Genomic DNA, 23,860 nt, shown 5'->3' on the forward strand with positions numbered 1-23,860 from the left:
TTGGGGGGGGGGGGGGCACGTGCCGCCCCACCCCCCCCCCCGTACTTACGCCACTGATCCTGGGTCAAACAATGCACTGCGAAAGCTATGAAAGCTGTTGTTGCGACCTCTGCAAAAACTCTCGCAAAGTATCGCGAAATCTCGTCAGGCTCAAGGGCACCAACTGCGTAAACGTGATTCTTAATGAAATTGTCGTTCGTGCCTCATTTTGACACGCTGCGGACTGACTGTACTGTGCAACACCATGAGTGTCAAAATGTAAAAAGCGTTTTCCGGCTGTGACATTCCAGTCATAGAAAGTTATTTTTGTATATACAATGTCGAAATAGTTATGCACGCGATGATGAATGCGTGCCGAATGTCATACCACATTAATAAATGAGGAGGCGGGAGGGGGGAAGAAAAGATAACGTTATTGCAAGCATTCAATAAACAAAATTGTGCAGTGTCCGTACTACAGGAAGTAGGACCAAGGAGCTCGCCTATATACCTCCTTGGTATAGGACAAAGCATGGGCGTTCTGAACGTTAGCGTGTCGTTCTTAAAGGGAAAATCCAGTCCAAAAATAAGTTAGTCTGATATAAAGTTAGTCTGATATAAAAGAGTAAAAGAGTTCAACGGTAAAAATTTCACTGAAATCGGATACAAAATTTGGAAGTTTTGCTAATATCTGCAAAACAGTTCTTGTACAGTGGAGATGAATATGCAAATGAGTGAGGTAACCATGTCATAATCTCACAATTTTCCATTGATCATGACGCTTGTACAAAAAATGACGAAAATTCAATGTTTCTGTCATTGAAGTCTGAAATTCCTGGTTGAAGAGCTTCAGAATAGTGATCAGATAGATCTATCAAGATTTGATCCTCAGGCATATATTTGCGTTTGAATGAAAAACAGGAAATTTCGAAATTGTACGTACAACAAGTTGTGAGGGAAGGACAATCATGCTCACTTTGTCCTTTGCATATTCATATTGACCTTTGAAGAACTGTTTCCTCAAAAATAAAAAAAAATATGCCGTAACTTCCATATTCTTCATCCGATTTCGATATAAAATAGTTATTTCACCGTTGAACTCGTAGTATTTTACTCTTTCTTAGCGGACTAACCTATTTTGGGACTGAATTTCCCCTTTAATAGCTATTCACAGGGATTCGCAGAGATCATACCTCGAGATTTTGGACATGTTAAAAAGAAATCAACTCTAGCGTATTTTTGCGAACCATTTGAATATCAAATGAGTACAAAGAACGTCAAAAATGTTCAGAACTATTCTAGTACTGCATGTATAGCAACTGATCCAAACGTAACTTCATTTTTGTTTTTTTTTTTAATTCGATTGGCATTCGTTGGGCATTCGCTGCAGTGTAACGGGGCCTTTAGAATCTTTCCGTGCGGGAGGATCCCGTAACCATTAAATGGTGTGTGCAGTTCTGGTTGAGGTGAGTATTTAGCTTTTAATGTCTTGCGAGATATTCAGAAACCAGTCTATTATATGAGATGTCAAAGAGCATGCAATTCTAAGAGGTATCAAAAGTTTATTTGATGAAAATCGGCTTTGAAATGGCCGAGATCTCCAAAAAACAAGGTGAAACAAAGAGATCCTAATAAAAGGCGTGGCCTATCGCCTTTTATCATTATCATTTTTTTTTATATCTCAGCCATTTGAAAATCAATTTTCATCAATAAACATTGAATCCTACTTAAAATTACATGCTCTTTCATATTTCATAGGATATTTCTCCTTATCTCACTTATTAATGTTATAAACCTGAATCCCCACCTCAACCATATACTGTGCAGTCCCTTTAACTACTTGTACCCTGCCACTCCCACCCCCACCCCCCGCCCCTCACCCCAGAAAATTTCCGCGCCCCCTGCGAAGTGATGATGCCTATATGGCACTTTTTCAAATCAAGTCATATCTGAGGGATTATTTAGCAGAATAGCTCCTACTGGAAACCAACCTTGGTGAGAATCACTTTGGGCCTATAAAGTAGGCAAGCCAAAACGATTTTTTTTCTTTGGACGGTAAAATCTGTTAATGCTTGCTGTGGCATCCCAGTTGAAAGTCTTGCAAAAATACTGAAGTTAAAGGACAAGTTCACCTTCATAAACATAAGGATTGAGAAAATGCAACAATATTAGTAGAACACATCAGTGAAAGTTTGAGGAAAATTGGACAATCGATGCAAAAGTTATGAATTTTTTAAATTTTTGTGTTGGAACCGCTGGATGAGGAGACTACTACAGCTTGTGAGTCATAATATGCGTACAACAGTATAAAGAAAATATAAAAGAAAATTCAACATATTTTCATTTTTTTTCGCATAATAAAAGAGCAATTGACTTGCCTCTTTCTAAGGGCAGGGGGAATAATATTACCCATAACATGTATCGGTAACGAGTCAGGGGAATGTGTACATTTTTCAAAAGATGGAATTTTGTGAAATTCTCTTTATATTTTCCTTATATTGTTGTACGCATGTGACATCTAAGTTATTCATACGCTGCAGTAGTCTTCTCATCCAGCGGGTACTGCACAAAAACTTCAAAAAATCATAACTTTTGAACGGATTGTCTGATTTTCCTCAAACTTTCAATGATGTGTTCTACTAATATTGCTACATTCTCTCAATCCTTATGTTTATGAAGGTGAACTTGTCCTTTAAGCGTACGGGCGGATGTCAAGCATTAACAAAAAATGCCGACAAATCTTTTTCTAGAGCCTTTTTTATGTTTGGCTGGTCTACCATAATGCACCCTGCTCCCGATACCAATTTCATGCCATTAAGCACTCTAAGAGCGCAGACCTCCGCCATGCAGCTACTTTTCACCAATGATCTTGTTCTTCCATAGTACAGATTAGTTATTTCCACCCATACTATACGGATGCATGCAGAAAATCGCCCGATTTCACATTTTGTTGTGTATACGTCATCAACCCCGGCAGCTGTAGAGCGCGCCTCGCCATAACAGAAACTATTTATAGAGCACGCACTTTATCAACCTTTTTATGCGACCTTTTCTCAACCTTTCCTGCAAGTTTCATCCAAATCCGTTCACAACTTTTTGAGTTATTTTGCACACGGACAAACCAACCAACCAGCCAACAAACAAACCAACGGTAATGACTATACCTCCTCCTTTGGCGGAAGTGATTATGAGTTACACCAGCGTTCCAAAGATCTCGATGTTATTCCACTAGCTTTAATAATAATCAGGGAGCCAGTATATCACAGGGAGTAATTATTCTGAAATTCGTATGGAGTTTGGATTGCAAAAACAAAAGTGAATACAAGCCCTTTTTACACTTGTTTTTCTTAACTCCATACTTTCTCTGACCCTGGACTATCGTTAATCCTGTACCAATTTTTTTTTTCTTCAGCTTTTTACACTAGCATATAAGCCAATAAATCCCGTACTAAGCTCTTGTCCTGGGCTAAAGAGAAAACTGACCTTTTCACACTCGTATTTCTTAGTCCCGTATATACTTTCTGATTGGTCAGTGGGGTCCGGGCTTCGTCTCCGTCGCTTAACCCTAAAGGGGCCGGGCTTTTTTGGCTATGCTCAGACCGGGGGGGGGGGGGGGGGGGGGAGATGGATTCCCCCCCCCCCCCCGAGATCTCGGCCATCGGTGTGCGATCGCGATGAAATTTTGCATGCGTGAGACCCACGTCATAATCTACAAGATTGTGTCATAAGATTTTTTGAAACAATCAATTTCTAATTTCAATTAATTAATTATGCAAATTAAGCTCAAGATCATATTTTAGCCTAATTAAAAGCATTGAGAATCTAATTTTTGATCTGTAAATCTGTTTTAGCATATTTAACAATTGTACATCACAAAAACTTCCAAAACTCATTTCAATTCTTATGTATTTTATTGTTTTCGGAATTTCTTATGTATTTCTTTGTTTTTCAACTTTTGTGTTTTCTTTGTTTTTTCATTGGAAATTGTCACTGACCACTTTTCTACCATAATTAGCACAAAATTAATCAATGAAAGTGATTAATTGTAAAAATAATCAGGTTTTTATGACTTTCATGACAGAGCATTGTTTTCCATAGGAAATGTACACAAAATCACAAAATTGGGCCCGTTTTGGGGCGACATTCCGTTACAAAAATGGGCGTGGCTTCGCAAAAGTATGCGCGGACATTGCAAATTTGGTCTCAAAAGTTGCGCGAGACTTGAACAAACAAAGTCAAGAAGCCTCGCGACGAGGCCTTCTCGCGTTACAGAATTATAGCGCGAAACGTGGGGGGGGGGGGGGGGGGGGGGAATCCGCCCCCCGGCCCTTTTAGGGTTAACCCCGCATTATTTCTTAGTTCTGTTTCAACTCGCTTGCTTCGCACCGCAATTGCGGTGCTAACCCGGCTTTTTTTTGCAGCCCCCTTACTCTCTAAAAAAGGAAGAGTGAAAATAATCATTTTCACTCAAAATTCACTCCAATTTTTTTTTTTTAAAGAGAGAGAAGAGAGAGAGAGAGAGAGTAGCCCCAACGTTTGTACGGGACTAAGCAGTTGTTGTGTCTGAGGTTCGCTGCCTCACTCTTTGCGAGATTTCCAGACTGGTTTCCGCCGACCCAGAGCAGCTACAGAGCCCTAAGACATAGCAACAAACTCAGGGAGATCAAGTTAGTGCAGGACTGAACGTTACAGGAACAGTGCAATGCTTTATTTGACAAGGATTCTAAACTCAGCTTGAGATCGGTTGTCTAAAGTTTTCAAGTGGTAATTTTAATTATTGTACAGGTCATTTTACTATCGTTTTGTGTTCAATAATAGGGAGCTTTAGATTTTAGACGCGCGGACGTTCAAAGGGGAAAAACATGGTCTGAGCGTGCGCAGTAGCGCACGTCAAGTTACTGCGCACGCTCAGACCATGTTTTTTCCCTTTGAACGTCCGCGCGTCTAAAATCTAAAGCTCCCTGGTATGCAGTTTATAACTCACACCACAGGTAAATAACTTAGAGATATTTGTTAAGTATGAATATGTTTGCAGATTGATAAGTTTCTGGCTGGCTAATAAAGTTGAATACTGAAAGAATTTTGTGTGATTATTACTTTATAATTATACCCGGTATATACCGTATTGTGATATATTTTTGATATAACACAATGTGAAGACTGAATATATATATATATATATATATATATATATATATATGTATAACAGGCAAACTATGTTTTTCGGTAATAATATACCAGTCAGTGTGATAATTTTTATAGTTATGAGCTCTGTTTTTTAAGCTGAAGCTTGTTTGTTTCAGTTTTTAATATGTTTTTCAATATTCTGATTACACCTCCCTTTTGTAACTTCTTAAACCTCCCCCTCCCTCTCCTTCTCCTCCCTCTCACTCACTCACCCACTCACTTTCTTTTTCTCTCTCATTCTTTTCTTCAAATACACATCATGCAGGGTGGTCCACAACTTGAAATTTTAGCATGTTGCAAGCTCAGAATCTGAGAATATTGCAGAAATTGAATATGCGCGGAGCACACACAATGAGTACGTAGTACGCAATATTTTGCTGCTTATCTCTCTTTGTGCTGCTTACATTCAATGTTCTCTCTCATGTTTTGCACACAAATATCTAAAGTACCTGGTAGTTTGATGTTTCTTATGTTATGCACATGTTTTGCACATTTTTGAATACTTTTACTTTGAGCTTGTTGCAAATTCTTGAGGATGTTGCATAGCATGTTGCTGGCTTTTTAGGATGTTGCACAAGAATTTTAGCATGTTGCAGCGACATGCTAAAACCCCTCATGGACCACCCTGATCATGTTCTATAACATACACGGGCATTACGTGCATTACAAGAAATTAGCAAAATGAGATGTGAATTTGATTTCATGTGATTTGAAGAGTGTTTTTTTTTTTGTAAGCCTCCAGAATCATTATCAAGCATTGTAATAATCACAATCAGCAATGCAATGATTTTTCCACATGTATTATGTTTTAATCCAAGTATGTCGTTATTGGGGCGGCAATACCTCGTATCTGAAAGGTCAAATATTTGGTATGCCGTGGTGGCCTTATATTTGGGGTGTAGCAGCTTAAACTTGAACGGGACGTCGCTTGACTTATATTTTGTCTTATCAGAACAACCAATAATTCGAGGAAGTCATTTTCACCAAAATGTGAGATACAAGCTCTTGTCGCCCAAGCAACCATATTGGTATTGTGATGTACTTTTAATATAACATAATCTGAATTATAAACGCGGGATGGAAGTTTATTTTTCAGTAATCACAATTTGTTGGTATTAGTACATTTTTTCTTTATATATTTTATGATAAATGGTTGTATATACATGTTTATACAACACCTCAGAATGATGTCGAATTGTGATTGGCCAAGAACATGTCACATGACATTCAATAGAAAATACCTATCAAACTCATTGAGAGTGACAGCCATACAATAGGCCCCTGGCAGGGGCCTATTGCACGGCTCGAAGGTACTATAGCACGGCTTCGCGGGGGGCTACTAATGCATGGCCGCTCACAGAGCTCTGTGGCTCACAGCAGCAAAGCGCCAGCAAACTATACGTGCTGGCCGGCTGCGCTGCTGCGCTGCCGGTAAGTCTCACAGTCGACCAGGCAGGCACGGCGGAGTACTGCAACGTTATACGTGTACGCGCAGCTACTACTTTACCTAGCTAGTCGCATGTATTGCGGCCTTTATACCTACTGCTGTGTTTTTACTTTTGACTCTGATCTACTACGTGGACTACAGTGATCCCAATATCAAGACTTCATTTCAAGTTGAGAAACCGTAATTTGATTATTTTTCTGTGTTTTTATACAAAATCATTTTCGGAAATAGACAAAGTCTAGACCTACTACTAGATCTACCGACATCTAAGATCGGCCTAACAGTCGGGCCTTTTTTTAAACTCGATCTAACGTTAGCGTAGAATGGGTATGATAAACGCTAGACCCTGCGGAGTTTGTGATTCCTGTGACTGTGTGGTCGAATTATGACGAGTGTTTGAAAGCAGTACACAGGGTGGTTTACAATTCTCGGCCTAATTGTTACATTTATTTTTGGGCCTTCCTGAGTTGGCGGTCACTAATTTAGTACTGCGATTGTGGACAAGGTGTTGTATAAAACGAATAATTTATGATTTTGTTCGTGCATTGGGGCACGTAATACCGCACTCGGCGCGAGATTCGCCACTGGTCTATTCAACGCGGCGCTATACGCGCCTTGTTGAATAGACCAGTGGCTTATCTCGCGCCTCGTGCGATATTCGTGCCCTATGCACTCACAACTCATAAATTATTCATATAATATTCATATATTCATATCATTGCAATTTTCTTTATAATATAAATGAAATGTATAGTATTATTTCTAGTGTAATAGTTATTGATATGTATATAATTCTGAATCTCATTCGGAAGTTTGTGTTATAGGTCTCAATTAACAGTTCTGAAACACGCTATGAAACGTTTTCCTTTCCCCACCCCCTCCCTCTCACCTCCCTCTCTTTCTCTTTCTCTCTATCTCTCTTTTCTCCAACTTCACACTAGGCCCTGAAACTTTCATGGGTATTACGTGCATTAGCTATATACAGTGAACAGAATTGTTATGCATCTGATTTCGGTACTGGCGTTGGTTTGGTTTGATTTGTTTGTTTTTTGCATGTTTTGTAATCAAGTATTGCAAGATTTCTTTTTTGAATAGATGCACGTGTGGAGGTACATGACAATACCATTTTTTGTGAAGTTCAATTTCATTGTGCAATATTGTATCCCTGATATTTTTGTTTTAATTGTATCTTTTATTTTTTCTTTATATTTCTATGTTCTCACAGTTACTCATTAATGTCTGTAATTCAGCCTGCGGGCTGCTATAGATGTTACCAAATAAAAAAAATACCTTTCACTCATTTTATTCAAGCAAAAATTTGCAAGTGTAAAAAGCGCTGAAGTCTCTTATTTCTTCATAATCAATATAATATATCTCATTAACTCTTACAATTTACGCCTGAATGCCGAAAACACGTGTTTCTTTGTTGTTGTGCGTTATCACTACAAATCCGACCTCATCCACCCGAGGAGGTATGAGAGAACCGTTCTCTCATACCTCCTTGATCCACCTCCCTTCTCATACAAGGAAGGAGATGACGATCGCATTATCGGCTTGGCCGTCCCTGATTTACCCGATACTTCGTTACTTGTCTTGAATGACACTTTTTTACATAATAGTCGCGTTAAACGATCAACCTTATGTCAAGGATTATCTGTATCAAATTGTGATTAATTTACCCCTCCTTAACCGACCCTTCGTATATTAGGGCATATAATCTACGAAAGGTCGTGTATCGCGACTACCCGACGCGAACGCGATCACCCGATGGAACGAAGCAAGCCCGCATTATCAGTGTTTCGGGACGATATGCGTCATCTAGTTGCTTATGATAATTAGTAGGATCACCGAATCAACGATCCGAGGTTACGTAAGATGTGGTGCCATTCGCCTCCTCAGTTGTACATTATTTTGTAAGTCACCGGTGCACGTTTATTTTGTCACTCAGGACTGCCACGCGCTGCTGCCTGTTGCGGTCCAAAACACAAAGCATTCCCATTTCAACGCCCACTAGCATACGAGATCCTCGACGGCAAACCCCATTCCTTGAGGCTTGTCTACATGTCTGTTCGTTCCACGCGCGCATACACTTCCCATCACACTACTTGCCAGAACATTGACAGAGAAATCGACAGTCACTACCGCTTCCGTCTCTTGACATCATCGTAGGAAGGCAGACGCAGGTAAGTGTTGTATCTAGGGTCTTCAGGTTACCCTTTGATCAGGGAGGTGGAATATCCTTACCCACCTCCCTGCTTTGACCCTGGTTCATGTCCCGGGAGCTCAGGACTGGCATCCCGTCGCCGGTCTTGTAGTAAAGAGGTTAGTGTGTGCAAGGAGGTACTAGGCGATCAGCGATGCACAGCAGCTGCATTAACGTTTCGCCGTACAATATTATTTTGCCCATTATAGCTGATCTCACATTATTATACATATTCGCATGAAAATGATGTGCAAATACTGTACAATCTGCGGCCCGTAATGCCGAGTCTGTACAGAGTAGCTCTCAGGACTTTAATTCAGTGTCGTTATGATACAAAATATTATACAGTGTATATAGATCCTAGTTCAGTAGTATATAATTACACAGTGTAGTGGAGGATGAGTGGATACCGTTGCATTGACAGTTTGCGACGATGGATCATAGTAGAGCAATTAGTCTGGTAAGATGCAGAATAACCCTGTGTCAACAAACTCGGTGATCGCACCTACTGTGCATTGTATTCCGCAGATGCAGACGTACTTATGACAAAGGCATCTAATATTCACACAAGAATCCTATATAAATGTGAATGGTGAATGTGTTATTGTTATCAGCGCTATGATGAATTCTGAATGTGGTATATACACTGTACAATACATGTAAATCAACCATGCATGGTCAAAGGTGCATCGCCCTCAGTCGTTCATATCCAGCGAGAGGAAGGATGCTGTCATGTTTTAAAGGGACATTCCACACAATGTTAAAGTTAGTTAAAGGGATGATATTTTGGTTGAGGTGAGGATTCAGCTTTTAACTTCTGGCGAGACACTAAGAAACCACTTTATGACATGTTAAAGAGCATGCAATAATATTCTAAGAGAAATTTAAAGGTTATTCGATGAAAATCGGTTTTGAAATGGCTGAGATATCCAAAAAGTAAGAAGTAGAGCAATGCAATCCTGATAAGGCAATCCTAATAGTTTGGATATCTCAGCCATTTCAAAACAACTTTTCATCAAATAACTTTAAATTCCTCTTAGGATTTATATGCTCTTTCATATTTCATAAGAGATCTCTCATTATCTAAAAAAGAAGAAGAAGAAATCATAGGATCATCAAAAAACGTTGGAAACCTGAAGCCCCTTCTCAACCGATCGAAACTTTACCATTCCGTGAACAAACAGAATGGTATACAGTATTAGATGTCATATATCGCTGTATGGATGTGTGTGTGTGTGTGTGTGTGTGTGTGTTGTGTGTGTGTGTGTGCACATACGTCTATTCATACCAGGGAGGTGAGTTCACCTCCCTGATTCATACGCACAGTCGTGTTTTCATAATACAGTGTACATCCGGAAGGTCGCACTATTCCACATCATGTGCGAACGGGGAAAAAATGTTGGCCTACTCCCCTTATGGTAATTTGATAAGCTATATTTTGCAGCCAACACCCCGTGAGCCACAATATCTGAATCTATACTTCTATTCATGGAGCTACGTTTATAGCTCCATGATCTATTCATGTATATGATTTATAATCACACTGATTTTGTAATCTTAAAGGGTGTCTTTTGGGGATATCTCAGCCATTTGAAAACCAATTTTCATCAAATAAACGTTGAATCCTTCTTAAAATCACATGCTCTTTCATATTTCATAAAAGGTTTCTCATTATCTCACTTAGGAATGTTCAAAACATGAATCCCCACCTCAACCACTACTGTACAGTCCCTTTAATGTTCAGATTTTGATTTGTCATGATTCATTTATTATACACAGCCGCAACCAAGGCCGAAAAGGCCGAAAGTCACCGGATGTTGCGTTGACATTATAATCACCTGACAATATACAAACTGTAAATGAAGTTATTACATACAACTATAGGGAAAATTCTCTTTAGTCGTATGAAAGACTGTGAGCCATTTACTTTAACCCTAAAAAGACTGGGGGGGGGGGGGGGGCCTAAACGGCCCCCCCCCCCTCGACATTTCGCGCGATTACTCAGCAACACGCAATGCTCTCACCGCGATGCTCTATGACTTTTTTCTTTCGAGTTTCCCCGCACATTTTGACACCAAATTTGTGACGCCCGGGGGTACGGTTCTGAAGTTACATAACTTTTTGTACATGCACGTGAGACCGAAAATGGCTCAAAAATGTGATTTTGTGTACAAAGTCAATACAAATTGAGTTTTATCACATGGTTCATATAAATATGCTTATTTTTACTCTCAATGGCTAAAATCAATTTGTTTTAGTAGCATTATGCTTCAAAAAGGGTCTGCCACAAATTTTACTGAAAAAAACAACAAAAACAAAAGGTCGAAAAAACAAAGAAATACATAAGAAATTCATAAAACAATAAAATAGATTAGAAATTGATTTTGATAGCGAATTTTTTTTCAAGTACATTTGCTAAGAATGCTACAAAGAATATCTAGACCAAAAATGAGCACTTTTGGAGCTTTATTTACTGATTTAGATAAAAAAAGTCTGATTTCTCGCATAAATTAGCATAGTTAATCAAAATAAAATAAAATAAGACTATTCTGGAAAATTTGAATATACGATCTTGCAGATTACATCGCACACTACCATTGTGCAAATTTCCGCGGCGATCGCGCGATCCACGGCCGAGATCTTAAGGGGGGCCCTTTAGGCCCCCCCCCCCCCAGTCTTTCGAGCTACCAAAATAGCCCAGTCTTTTTAGGGTTAAGTAGTGAAATTCTGTCTCGTCCTTAACCCCCCCCCCCCCCCCCCCCCCAAGAGAACAAAATATGTTTTTCTCTGTATATTTAAAAACAACGATGAAAATGTTAAGGATATACGCGTGGTTCCATATTTCTTTCACAAAAGTCACGAATAGAGACCTGCTTATCAACTCTTGATATTACAGGTTTGATTCACCAACAATGCCTGCCCATTTCATAAGAGTTTACTGTAAACTATAGAATCTGACAATTACAATATGTCGTACATATTTTTTTCTTGTATTTGGCAAATATTTTTACTTATCAGATTATATTTTTTTCTTGTTTTCTATTTAAGGCCGGAAACAAAAAAAAAACTACAAAATAGGCGAAAGATATGCAAACGATATTCATGCTGGTATGAAGAGTGATATATGCTGGTGAACGAAATAATGGTCATTTGGTTGTAAGGTTATAAAATCCTCGTGTATTACTTCAATTGTGGATTTACCCCTCTTTGTACTTTAGTCCTTAAATAATGAAGGATCCAATGGGGTCATAGACAACGAGTCATGGATGTACGTGTGTACATCAGTTTACGACTGCCTGTCATAAAATGATAATATCATTAATAAAATAATATATCATATGGACTTCTCTGCAAATCCTTATATCCGTTTTTACGAGAGGAAAATCAGCCCCGTCACTGCAAATCTGCTCTTCAATATGAATCTATCGAAAGGAAACCTCTCTGAATATCTAAAATAGCTTCCAAGTGTGTCTGTATCTGTGAATATGGGTGTGTATGTGTGTGTGCATGTGTGTGTGTGTTTCTTTTCTGATATGATCACTAACTGAACGCCAGTGAGAGTTTTAGTCGAGAAGGGATATCTCCGCCTATACTTCATTCTGACGTTGATTGTTATCGAATCGCATGCATGTTGTGATGTTATTGGTTGATCGTTACCGTAACCAGTGATGACTTGCTTCTCTCTTTTTTTTTTACATTGATTCCAGTCAAACCGCACTTAGACTCGTGGGAAGACTTCGTAATCAGCACATTTTACACCTTTTCTCTTTCTTGTCGCGTGTTCTGATTCAAGGATGACGGATACATTGTAGTAAAGTAACAATTCTTTTGTGTGAATTCAATCTCGGCACTGCATGCCCTATCAGTCGTTCTCGCAGGAACGTAATGTTGACTCATAAACATTATTCATAGCAATAAAGAAGAGACACATGCTGAGTAATCAAAACTCACACTTTGTCAATAAAGCGATCTCTACTTCGTCAACAATGCAATCCATGGTTCTATATTCTTCTTACGACTTTCAAATCACCCCACACCACATGCCCTATCACTTTATCGTTTTCTCCGCATCACCAAGGTTGTCAGAATGCATACTGGATTACACTTGTCCATTTTAAAACAGAAATTCTATCAGGCATCACTGTTAAATATCCATCTATGCTCAATAGATACACCAACAATTATACTGCATGTTGGTATTTGCAATACAGTACTTCGCCCACTTTCGCGTATAAAGGAAGTAGACGTGTCCTAGATAAGTACCCCACAGTGGACCTTTCTTGTTGCCGTTGAGGAAGGACATTTTGTTTTTTCAGCACAGCCATTTTATGCAAATTTTACAAAGTGAAAGTTACACCCAGTCAAACAATAGTTGATTCAGTGAACATACATCTGTTTATTCCAGGTCTCGAATGGAAATGTCGATCACATTTGTCTGCTTTATGCATTGAAACAGAAATGACGTCATAGACAACTGGCCCTAATCCTAACCCAAACTCCTAACCCTAAACCTAACCCTAGCCCTAATCTTTTCTCTAACCTTACCACTAACCAGTAGTTAGCTGGGGGGTAATTGCCCCCTGGGGGTAATTGCCCTGATACGATTTTTACGCTCAGAGTACATTCCTTGCCCGAGTCGATTGTGTACTTATTCAAAGACGTGTTTTCTCACGAAGTCTTTCATCTTGTCTGACGTCACTGTTATTTCCTCAGAAAGCAGAGAACCTTGTTGGACCATGTCGTTTGATTTTAATGCGTTGTCCGTTCATTCATATTTGTGTTTGACTGGATATTGAATGGCTCAAATTTACAAGCTATATGCTTGCAAACGTCGCAGAAATTGTGTTTGCATGATAAAAATTTGGTCTCGGTGACTGGTAGAAACAGGTATGCAAATAATTAATTACACAAGACGTCAAGGTTACACAGGGTTCATGTCATCAAAGTCATAGAGTGAGGTAATAATAATGATCCCGTATGTAATCTTTATGGAGTTCAGTGATCTACAATAAAAAATATATTTGATACTGCAGTCGTCTACATGATTACACTGATAAGTGATTATTATGTAAAATATGCCATGAACCTGTTGGCATAGCCACTCCATTCTACAACTAATTATGGATGATGTTCATGCCTGTTACCTCCGCCAAGAGGGTTTTGTTTTTGTCGACTTTTGTTTGTTTGTTTGTTTGTCTGTCTGTCTGTCTGGCTGTGTGCAAAATCACTCAAAAAGCAGTGAACGGTTTTGGATGAAACTTGCAATTGTATGAAAAGTTGATAAGGTTGCATGCATGGAACAAATGATTTTGGTAGTGATTCAGGAATTTTTGATGGCGCTCTCAGAGTGCTTTTCTAGTTGTTTCTCGGTTCGAATCAAATACCTGCAACTTTGCGAAGTATGAATATCAACTTTCATTGAGCAATCCATCAATTGAGATTTTGTGCCATCGATTTATGATTACTCATGATTAGAGAAGTAAGTAAAAAGTGCTTTCTTTACTTCCGAAAGTAAAGAAAGGGTGTACCTCAATAGAAGAACTATATTGCACGTTATTTCACTTCCTGGTTATCTGTCTGACCCACTCTCCCTTCTCTCCATATGTCATTTCTCTCTTTTCGCTGTTGCAGAGAAGTCATGAGTAACGGAAACTCATCCACGCTGCTTGATCAGGCACCGGCCTACGTAGCCGATGTCTCTTACGAGTACGAAGGCGTGCTCATGCCCAAATTCATGCCAGCTCGCTGCGTTGAAGCCGTAAGGAATTTTACCGTACGGGACGACGATATCTTCCTTATAACATATCCAAAGTCAGGTAGGCCTTTATAAGTAGTAATGACATCTCTTGGGTTAAATGAGAGGAAGAGATTACGAAGCAGAAGGGTGAAAATATGAGGTTTAAGTTTTCTCGAATTTGTCTGCCCTACATATGATAAAAATGTAAATCAGCATTTTCGATCTCACAAATTTCATTTACATAGGGCAGACAGATTGAAGAAAACTTATGTATCATATTACCTTCACCCCTCTGCTTAATAAGCTTTTGCTTTCATATAATATGCCTTGTCCGCCTTGAACTATTTAATATAACAATGTCGGAATTTCGGAGCTTGGGTATTTGTCCCGAGTTTTGAAGTTCATCGTGTCAGTGCCGGCCACCAGGAATAGCCTGGCAGTAGTGTCGCTGCCGGAAAGCGATGGATGACGTGTTCGTTTACACTGGTTCCCTTTGTTTGTTAAAACGTAGTTCAGTAGTTGCGATCTTACAAATTTCATGGGGTTTATTTTCCTTTTGTTGGTAGAATTTACAAGTCCCCCTTACACAGTTTGACATTTGATCTTGTGATTCAAGGTATGAATATCAGGTATTTGGTTTTTATTTAATGCCAATTCCTTTGCTGCTTAGATATGTCATTACTTTCATTCTTTCATATAATTCTCAAACGAAGATAAATTTACAATACACTACTAGACAACACAGTTGATATGTCTTATTTTTTTGTTGTTGTTGTTTCAGGAGGCGAAATTTACTCTAGCCCTTCAATCGTAATACTGCTCCCTGCGGGGATGCCCCCGCTCCCTCTCACTCTAGCCCTGCTCGGATGCTGCTCTTAAAACAGTTGGATTCAAGTAATTTGTTTAGTAAACTCCTGTGAAGAAGTCACGGAATAATAAAAAAAAATCATATATAGTTTGTATATTTTTTTTTTATATAATCAATATATTCGTCTTACTCTTTTGGTAGAAAAATTTTCAAATTCCCTACCCAAAGTGTGAAAATGCAGAATCTCCCTCATCGGGGAGGGGACGGGGAGGTTACCCCCTTCCAAACCCTCCCCTTGCTCGGTAGCTGTATATGCGCTCCCTCGCTAGCGTCTTTTTCCCAAGTTTGAACATAGATATTCTTGTTCCCCTCCTCGGATAAAGAAAAAGAAAATCTAAGTACGGTCGTGCCAATCCCAGACCTATATCCCGCATCCTGCTCCACCATTTCCAGTTTAGACCCCCTGTAAATACAGTAGTTACTGCCATATTGGCCTGAATGTTGCCATTGTGTGTTGATATCATCACTTATTGGCGACATTGATTGAAAAGTATATAAGAATAAACTCGACGCAAGGTTGTGTTGTTTGTTCCTTTGCGGAAGGCATGTGATATTGTTTCCGAATGTAATCGTGTCTAGGCCCTACAATAACTATGCTTTAGACCTTGCTCCCGCCAAAAGAGATCGACTGTTGTTGTTGTTGTCATTTTAATGCGACTGCATGATACGGTACAAAGAGTTGATAGAAACTGAATCTATCTAGTTTTTATTCCCATCCCACTCTAGTGTCCGACAGACTTTGCACATCACTCACTACAGCAGGTAATTACTAAATTAACCGATATTGACCCTTGCAGTGCACTGTTGCACAAAACAAACGGTAGAGCTGTCATCTTGGGGTTTTTTTCGCCGTTCTCTTTATGTATTTTCCTTTTTATTCCAGGAACAACATGGGTACAGCAAATTGTTTTACTGGCCTACCACGACGGGGACAAGAGCCAACTTGAAGGCGTACATATCATGAAAGTGGTCCCATTCTTGGAGGCTGTAGAGAGCATGAACATAGAGGGGGTATGTCATCTTCTTCGCACTTGAGTTTCTCCGCTCTTTCATGGCACCGCTTTGCTACGTGCACTCGGATTCGTAAAAAAAAAAAAACCAACACCAACAAAAACAGAATCTTCTCTAAACGCGAGACTGAGGCATATCATCAATGCGCTTGCGATCTCAGTCTCAACACAATAGTTTTCCTGCAGCTCTGCGAAAAATAGTATTTTAGAAAGAAAAGAAGACATAGTGTTATTAATGCACCATATCTGTTGGTTTCATTGGCATTCTTGTATCAGATTTGGCTTACTGTGTGATAGAACAGAGAAAAGAATGAAACGAGGAAGTAGAAATATCACTTCACTGAAAGTGCAAATGACATTACAGTTGATAACGAAGAGAAACTGCAAATGACATTACACTTGATAACGAAGAGGAACTTGCGTAATTTTACGTAACGTCTAGTTGCTTCCGGTTGGTCATCCTCTATACCTTCCATGGACCGTTAAATGGGAAAATTGAGTGATCTGCATTGCCGTGATAAAACACTGCAGCCCACTTTAATTCATTGTAATAGTACCGGAGCTTCGTCACTGGGAGTTGTCATAGTTACACTTATCATGGTGGTATAGTGAGCCGCCTCCAAAGAAAATTGGTTCATTGTATAAAACCATAACTTATTAACGTGGTAGCGTGCTAAACTTATATGTCAGAACAAAACATTCTATATCAACATGTTGGATTTTGTTTATTTATTTATTTATTTATCTATCTATCTATCTATCTATTAATGAACTTTCCATGGATGTTCATTATTCTATTTGTTTCAGGTATGCTTGGTGAGCTGTTGATGGTCTGAATAGATTTTTGGCTCAATCCCTCGATGTTAGGTGACTGTCACTGGACTTTGGCTAAAATGCCACTCTCAGTCTACGTTGTAAAAGTCATCTAGGAATGTTCAGTGAAAATATGATTTTGTAGGAAGGATTGAATGATTAATTATTTCCATGAAATGATAAGTTGTGAAAGATCAAAGGTCCGGGTCGAAGGTTACTGTAGTCTAGTTAAAATATTAATCTTTAGTCACAAGTGTAGACGCGATGTCCATTGATAAACCATTTTTGAAAGGATAAAAACTATAGAGATCATGTCCACGATTAAGTGCCTGACAAGTCAGGAATCACAACCCTGAATTCGAGTTCAAAGATCACCAAATGTAACCATAACATAAGTTTCTGGTCATAAACTCTTGTAGGTGTAAGTCTTAGTACAATGTTCTGCGTTGTTGTTGATAATAATCAAATGGTGAGGGGGGGGGGGACAATCTATATGTGCGGATGTTTACCACATAATGCTTGGTCAGTGGACCAAACCAATAAGCTTCGTATAACAATGAAAATGAAAGGCCATATTATTATTTTTTTTTCTCGCTAGAATTGTTTGCTTGAGAAAAAGAAAATGCCCAGGTTCTAGGTGCTTATTTCAGAGCGATACGATGCGATGGTTCGGCCACGGTAATAGAAGCCGAGAAAGGAAAATATTTCTCTTTTGGGTTGAGCCGCCTATTTCTATCTAGGAGATCAGTGGGTTAATCGTCAGTGCCGCATGATTTTATACAAGGCATCATCACATCGTATTACTTGGCAAAGTCTTCTGAGGGCCCCATGGTAACGACAAGACACTAGCATCCTGTTTAGCTGTTGCTACGGGAAGTTGCTATTCTAGCGTCAAGAGTTGGTATTCTAACATCCTTCAATGAAATGGGGCCCAGAACCACGTTGGGAATTCAGCTAAGCCGCCACAATCCTCTACTTGTGCGCCACAGTCGAATTCCTCCAGATTCTTCCTCATTACTTCACTGTCTAAAGAGGGCGCAATATCTAGTGTGGCATGTCCGGAAATTCCGTCTTTTAAACAGGAAATCACGAGTACAATTTCTGCTTAATTAACGTTCTCAAAGTAGACTTGACACACCAGACAATTTTTAAATGGGTTATTTTCGTGTACTTTTGCAATATTACATTGCATGACCTTCTGCTAGAAAGCCGCAACCACTTAATTTTAGCGTCATCTCCATCTATTTTGACTCGACAGTGTCGCAAATTGGCTGAAGTCCATATTATTTGCATCTACTGTACCTCAAATATTTGTTATCAATTAGCCAAAATGTCCATGCTGTTGTTGTTGTTGCTGATGATGGTGGTCATCGTGTTGATCCACTCGTCCACTGCTGATTTTTCTCCAGGCAAGCACATCTCGGATGCAGACGGAGATTGCAGACGAGAAGCCGTCACCAAGGATACTAAAGACCCAGGTACCGACCAAGTGTTTACCGGACAGTATCCGCGACAGCACGCGAGGAAAGGTCATCTACGTGGCCCGAAATCCCAAGGACATGATGGTCTCCTACTTCCACTTTTGCAAGATGACCTTTAACCTGCCCACCTATGAATCCTGGGACGTTTTCTACGAGGAGTTCATGGCCGACAGAGGTACAGTCTCGTTGCACTATACCTTAACCCTTTCTATGCCAGGGACTTTGGACAGTGTGCACAATGCTGTGGGTTTTTCTGCTCCAGTCAGCACTCGAAGCACACAGAGGCTTTATAGACTTATGGGACACTTCTTTATCTCTGAAATTTTCACCATCAAGCACTTTAGGAATAAAGAATGTGATCGCAAATGTTACTCTTTATAAGGTAAATTGCATATTTTGACCACAAACTTAAATGGTGCAGCTTCCACTAACGTGTATCTGGAATTTGATTAAAAGTCCGATGGATATTGGAGAGAAAAATAGATGATTGTTTACTCTTTTTTTTCCCCTTCTATCAGAGAGTCGATGAAGTGATTCTGATTTTTCTGCAATATACATTAAAATGGTTATCAGTTGAAGATTTTTTTTTGTGTGTGTGTATATTTGTCTCCATTCGACACATTCACCCTGACAGTGAACGTGTGTTTGCTGCTTAATAGACGGGTATAGGTCGCGATATCAACGGGGGAAAAATGCATGACACTTCGGTTGTGTCTCTATGACAGGACAAACGATCCTTAGATTAACTTATGACGTCGGTCTAACTACATTTCTTCACAGTGCCCCGCGGATCATGGTTCGATAGCGTCCTCTACTGGTGGAAAAAACGAGACGAACCCAACGTTCTTTTTCTCAAATACGAAGATATGAAAAAGGTAACTTGAAATTATTCTTTTGCTAACCATCTGTATAGCAACCGCGGTTAAAGGTTAGACCTCCTGATGATCTTCAGACTTTTGTATGTGAACAACTATAAATCAGTTATACTGCGTACAGAGTTTCAGAATGTATAGTGTTGGGGATGAGGAAGGAGAATGTTTTCAAGATTTATAACAAATTGCAACGAACAAGGATGATGACATGGGCAGCCTCACAATAAGAATGCATGAGTTGGGGCTCAATTAAGGAAGCTGCCTGCATAGATTCTACACTGGTGAACTTAAAGGACAAGTTCACCTAGCCATGTGCGTTTTGTGAATGCAGCAATATTAGTAGAACACATCAGTGAGAGTTTGAGGAAAATCGGACAATCCGTCCAAAAGTCATGAATTTTTGAAGTTTCTGCTCAGGCACGACTGGATGAGAAGACTACTATACATGTAGCTTGTGATGTCACACGTGTACAAGAAAGAAAGTTTAAAGAAAATTCAACATATTTTTACTTTTCTCTCGTAACAAAAGAACACTTGACTTCTCTCTTTCAGAAGGGAGGGGAATAATATTACCCTTTACATACGTCAGTAACAAGTCGAAGAAATGTGCACTTTATTCAAAATGTAAAGTTCTGTGAAATTCTCTTTTTATTTTCCTTATATTGTTGTACGCATGTGGCATCATACACTGTGATAGTCTTCATATCAAGCAGTGACTGCGTAGATACCTAAAAGATTCATAACTTATTTGAGCGGATTGTCCGATTTTCCCCAAACTTTCACCGATGTGTTCTACTAATATTGTTGCCTTCACTCAATCCACATTTGCATGAACGTGGACTTGTCCTTTAAATGTTAAGCAATGTGTATTGTAATGGAATTACACTACACTGATACATTTCCGAAATAATGTGAGGCTCCTATGTCATCAACACTGTTTAGTGTACTGTTGCTTAAGATTTTCAGAGTTTTGGTTTCTCTGCTCAAGGACCACAATAAATTCCACAAATCTATACATGGAGTTGTCGATTTATGTATACTCCATGGTGTGAAATTATCAAAATCGTGTGGAATGCCCCTTTAACCCTATTTTAACTGGGCTATTTGAGACCAAGTTTTTACGGGGGGGGGGGGGGTCAATTTGACCCCCCCCCCCTTCAGATCTCGGCCGCCGATCGCACGATCGCTGCAAAATTTTGCATGAAAATTTGCGTTCATATGACCTAGAGGTTGCATCTCAGTGTTATAGATTTAAAAGATTTCAAAATCTTTTGATTTCTTTGTCGCTGCAGTTGCTTGAAAATGTGGTTTGTGTGTTTGAGAAGATGAAAGAATTCTCGCACGTTTGATAGATGTTAAGGTATGAAAATAATCATAAGCAGATTGTGTAATCGTTATCCTTAATTTCCAAGTTGACAATTTCACCTTTCTATTCTTTTCTTATTTTCTTTGTTCTATATCGTTAAACTTCGTAATCCTCCCAGGACATAAAGGGGTCAATCAAGCAGATCAGCGAGTTCATGGGAAAGTCTTTCTCAGAGGAGACAATAGACGCGATCGTGGCGAGCAGCACGTTTGATGCCATGAAGAAGAACAAGACTTCTAATCCAGACCAAGTTATCAAGCGAGTGAAAGAAGGAAGCAAGTCCTTCATGAGGAAAGGTGTGTATCATTTGTTTGTTTTCATTTTTCACCTGATCAAGATGACTGGGTAGCACATATTCAACTGTGCCTAGCTGATCTTCCATTGTCCAGTTGTGAGTACAGTACTGAATCGGGCGAAAACTTTCCGGGTTTAAATATGCACCTTGTTCTTTGCAATGAATGAATGAATGATGCGTGGTTTAGTTCGTGAATAGGTCGAGGTTCTCTCACACACGGGACCTTGATTTGATGGCCTATTCGAGGGGCAGAAGGTTTTGCCTCTACTAGAAGGGACGACATAATAACACACAACATTACACAGTAAGACTCACTTGATGGGCTTGAACCCGCGTCTGAACCCGAGTCGTTCAAATTCAATAGAAAGGCAAATACGCTTTGTACCCTCTGAACTATCCTGCCGCCCTGTATCGCCAGAAGAAGACGAATTAAGATGCAGTTCGGGAACCTATAATACTGTATAAAGCACAAAAGCATTAACGTTGATTCTTAAGCGTACTAACTCTTTGTATTTTGACCTGACCTAATCTAGCGGTAAACAGATGAAATGGACTTTGTTTTTGTTGTTGTTGTTATTGTTGTTGTTGTTTCGTCTGTTCGTTGTTGTTTTTTTTTCTGGATAAAGCCACTGATGAAATTGTATAGCGAGGATATTTTGTAAATTGACTACTCTGGCGATGTCGAACGATAAGTTATATTCTTTTTCTTTTTACAAGTGTATCTCTGTTTATTCCTTCGTCTTCTTCTGTTGTAGGTACGATAGGTGACTGGAAGAACTACTTCAGTAACGAGCAGAATGAGCGATTCGACATGATTTACGAAGAAAAACTGGCTGGGTCCGGACTCGAGTTCACGTTTGAACAAGAATAAGAACAGAGTAAAACTGTTAATCGCTACTCTCCTTATATGCTCCATTCATGTACATGTACTCTGAAATATTGAGAGTACAATGAGTTCGAGCAAGTTGTGATACAGCGAGGAAAGAATAGGTCCCACCCAACCCCAGTTCGTTCTATGCTTGGTTTTGGATAGAACGGAAGCAAATGTACAATACATGCCATTTATTCTGATCATGCACTTCGAAAAACTGCTTTTGCAAAACATAAAGCAGGTGTAAAGGGAAGGCATGTACTACTTGTGATTACAGGATGTTTACAGCTCCCTGAAGCGTTTTAGTAATTTCTAGTTGAAAGAGAATAACGAATTAAAATGTAAATACATGTAATCATTTAGTACAATTTACTGCTGAATTTGATCTTATTGCTTTCTCCTGTCACCTGTTCTTTTTTTTTTGTTTGTTTTGCCTTTTAGGGATTCAATTTTATTTTTTTTCCATGCTTGACAGTTCGAGTTCGACCAGATAATAAATATGAGACAAAGCAATTGATTGAGATAAACTTTAGGCTGTGTTTTGCGTAGGTTGTACTTTGTATAAGCGTTTTCCTGCCAACGACTTCTTTTGAGTGACAAGTAATGAAATTCGTATGCGACCTTTTGACATGTGAACCTTTCTAATGCTGCAAAAGACTGAAATCAGTCAGTCACGTGATGGATTGTTCATTGTGTCGTCACTCATAATTGGTATCTTTTTATTTCGTATACTGAAGCATTGAAAAGCAGAGAAATGCAAAGAATAGAGTTAAAAAGGCAAAACGGTCTTAAGATGTAGTCCATACGGACACAGTACATAAAAAGAAAACAAATGCGCATCAATATAGAGGGACGAGCCCATTCAGCTGTATCAACAAGAATACTAGTGTTTTTCCGGTTACAGCTCGTTATTCCGAAGATTCGTTGTTCCGAAGGCTCTTAAGTCCGAAGATTCGTTATTCCGAAGGTTCGTTATTCCGAATTTTATTTTCGGATTAACGAATCTCCGAAATAACGAACCTTCGGAATAACGCCACAAATATTCGGATTAAGGAACCTTTTTTCATTTTCGGATTAACGAACGTCAAGGTATAGGGAATTTGTATGTTTCGGATTAACGAACCTTCGGAATAGCGAACCTTCGGAATAACGAACAGCACCCGTTTTTTCATGGGATCGTGAGGCATTATAGATGCGGCAAAAAAATCAAATTAATTCAATAGAAATAGATACATAAAAATTACTCATAAATATTTGGTAGAAATGAGATACGTTAGACGGAGAATTGCAAGAAATCAGGAGAAAGGGTGTTCAACTTATTTCTAAAATTTGGTAAACTATCACACAACTAAAGTTTGAAAGGAATACCATTACATTAAAGAGCACCTGTATAACAACAGTTTATTCTGCAGTAATCCATATTTGGTTTTGGTAGATACATGTATAATTGTCCGTTAGACCTAAGCGAGTAATAATTTTGGTTGTATTTGAACAATCCTTGTAAGTACGGAAAGTCACTTCATTAGTTGCCTGATAAACCATGGCATTTCGATGACAACGAACGTCTAGGTTACAGCGATATACATGTTCAAGTATATCCCACACGAGTATGAAGTTCTGTAATTGAAACATGTTCATAGGGGCTCACCTCAAGTAAATGCGAATAGCTCGATTTTCAATTTGTGTATATGGGTTATAATTATACTTAGCATCAGCTGCCGTTCCGTATTA

General features: G+C 39.1%; 1 protein-coding gene across 1 annotated transcript; it reads left to right on the top strand.

The window, feature by feature from the left end:
- Window positions 1–8,766: 8,766 nt before the first annotated feature.
- Window positions 8,767–22,129, top strand: LOC139728200 (sulfotransferase 1C2-like). The gene is made up of 7 exons (XM_071639162.1): window positions 8,767–8,796; window positions 14,448–14,632; window positions 16,305–16,432; window positions 18,654–18,900; window positions 19,506–19,600; window positions 21,082–21,259; window positions 22,014–22,129. Exons 2-7 carry the CDS (start codon window positions 14,455–14,457, stop codon window positions 22,127–22,129), a joined length of 942 nt encoding a protein of 313 aa, XP_071495263.1. The 5' UTR covers window positions 8,767–8,796; window positions 14,448–14,454.
- Window positions 22,130–23,860: the final 1,731 nt, after the last annotated feature.

This window comes from Diadema antillarum, unplaced genomic scaffold (assembly GCF_040938485.1).
Source record: "Diadema antillarum isolate AM-2024a unplaced genomic scaffold, OU_Dant_1.0 seq00000169_RagTag, whole genome shotgun sequence".
Classification (NCBI taxonomy): domain Eukaryota; kingdom Metazoa; phylum Echinodermata; class Echinoidea; order Diadematoida; family Diadematidae; genus Diadema; species Diadema antillarum.

Excerpts from the sequence above, each read along its gene's own strand:
- LOC139728200 (XM_071639162.1), top strand. The coding sequence starts at position 14,455 with ATGAGTAACGGAAACTCATCCACGCTGCTTGATCAGGCACCGGCCTAC. Across the intron at positions 16,433-18,653 it reads AGAGCATGAACATAGAGGGG|GCAAGCACATCTCGGATGCA; the intron begins GTATGTCATCTT and ends ATTTTTCTCCAG. Across the intron at positions 19,601-21,081 it reads AATACGAAGATATGAAAAAG|GACATAAAGGGGTCAATCAA; the intron begins GTAACTTGAAAT and ends TAATCCTCCCAG.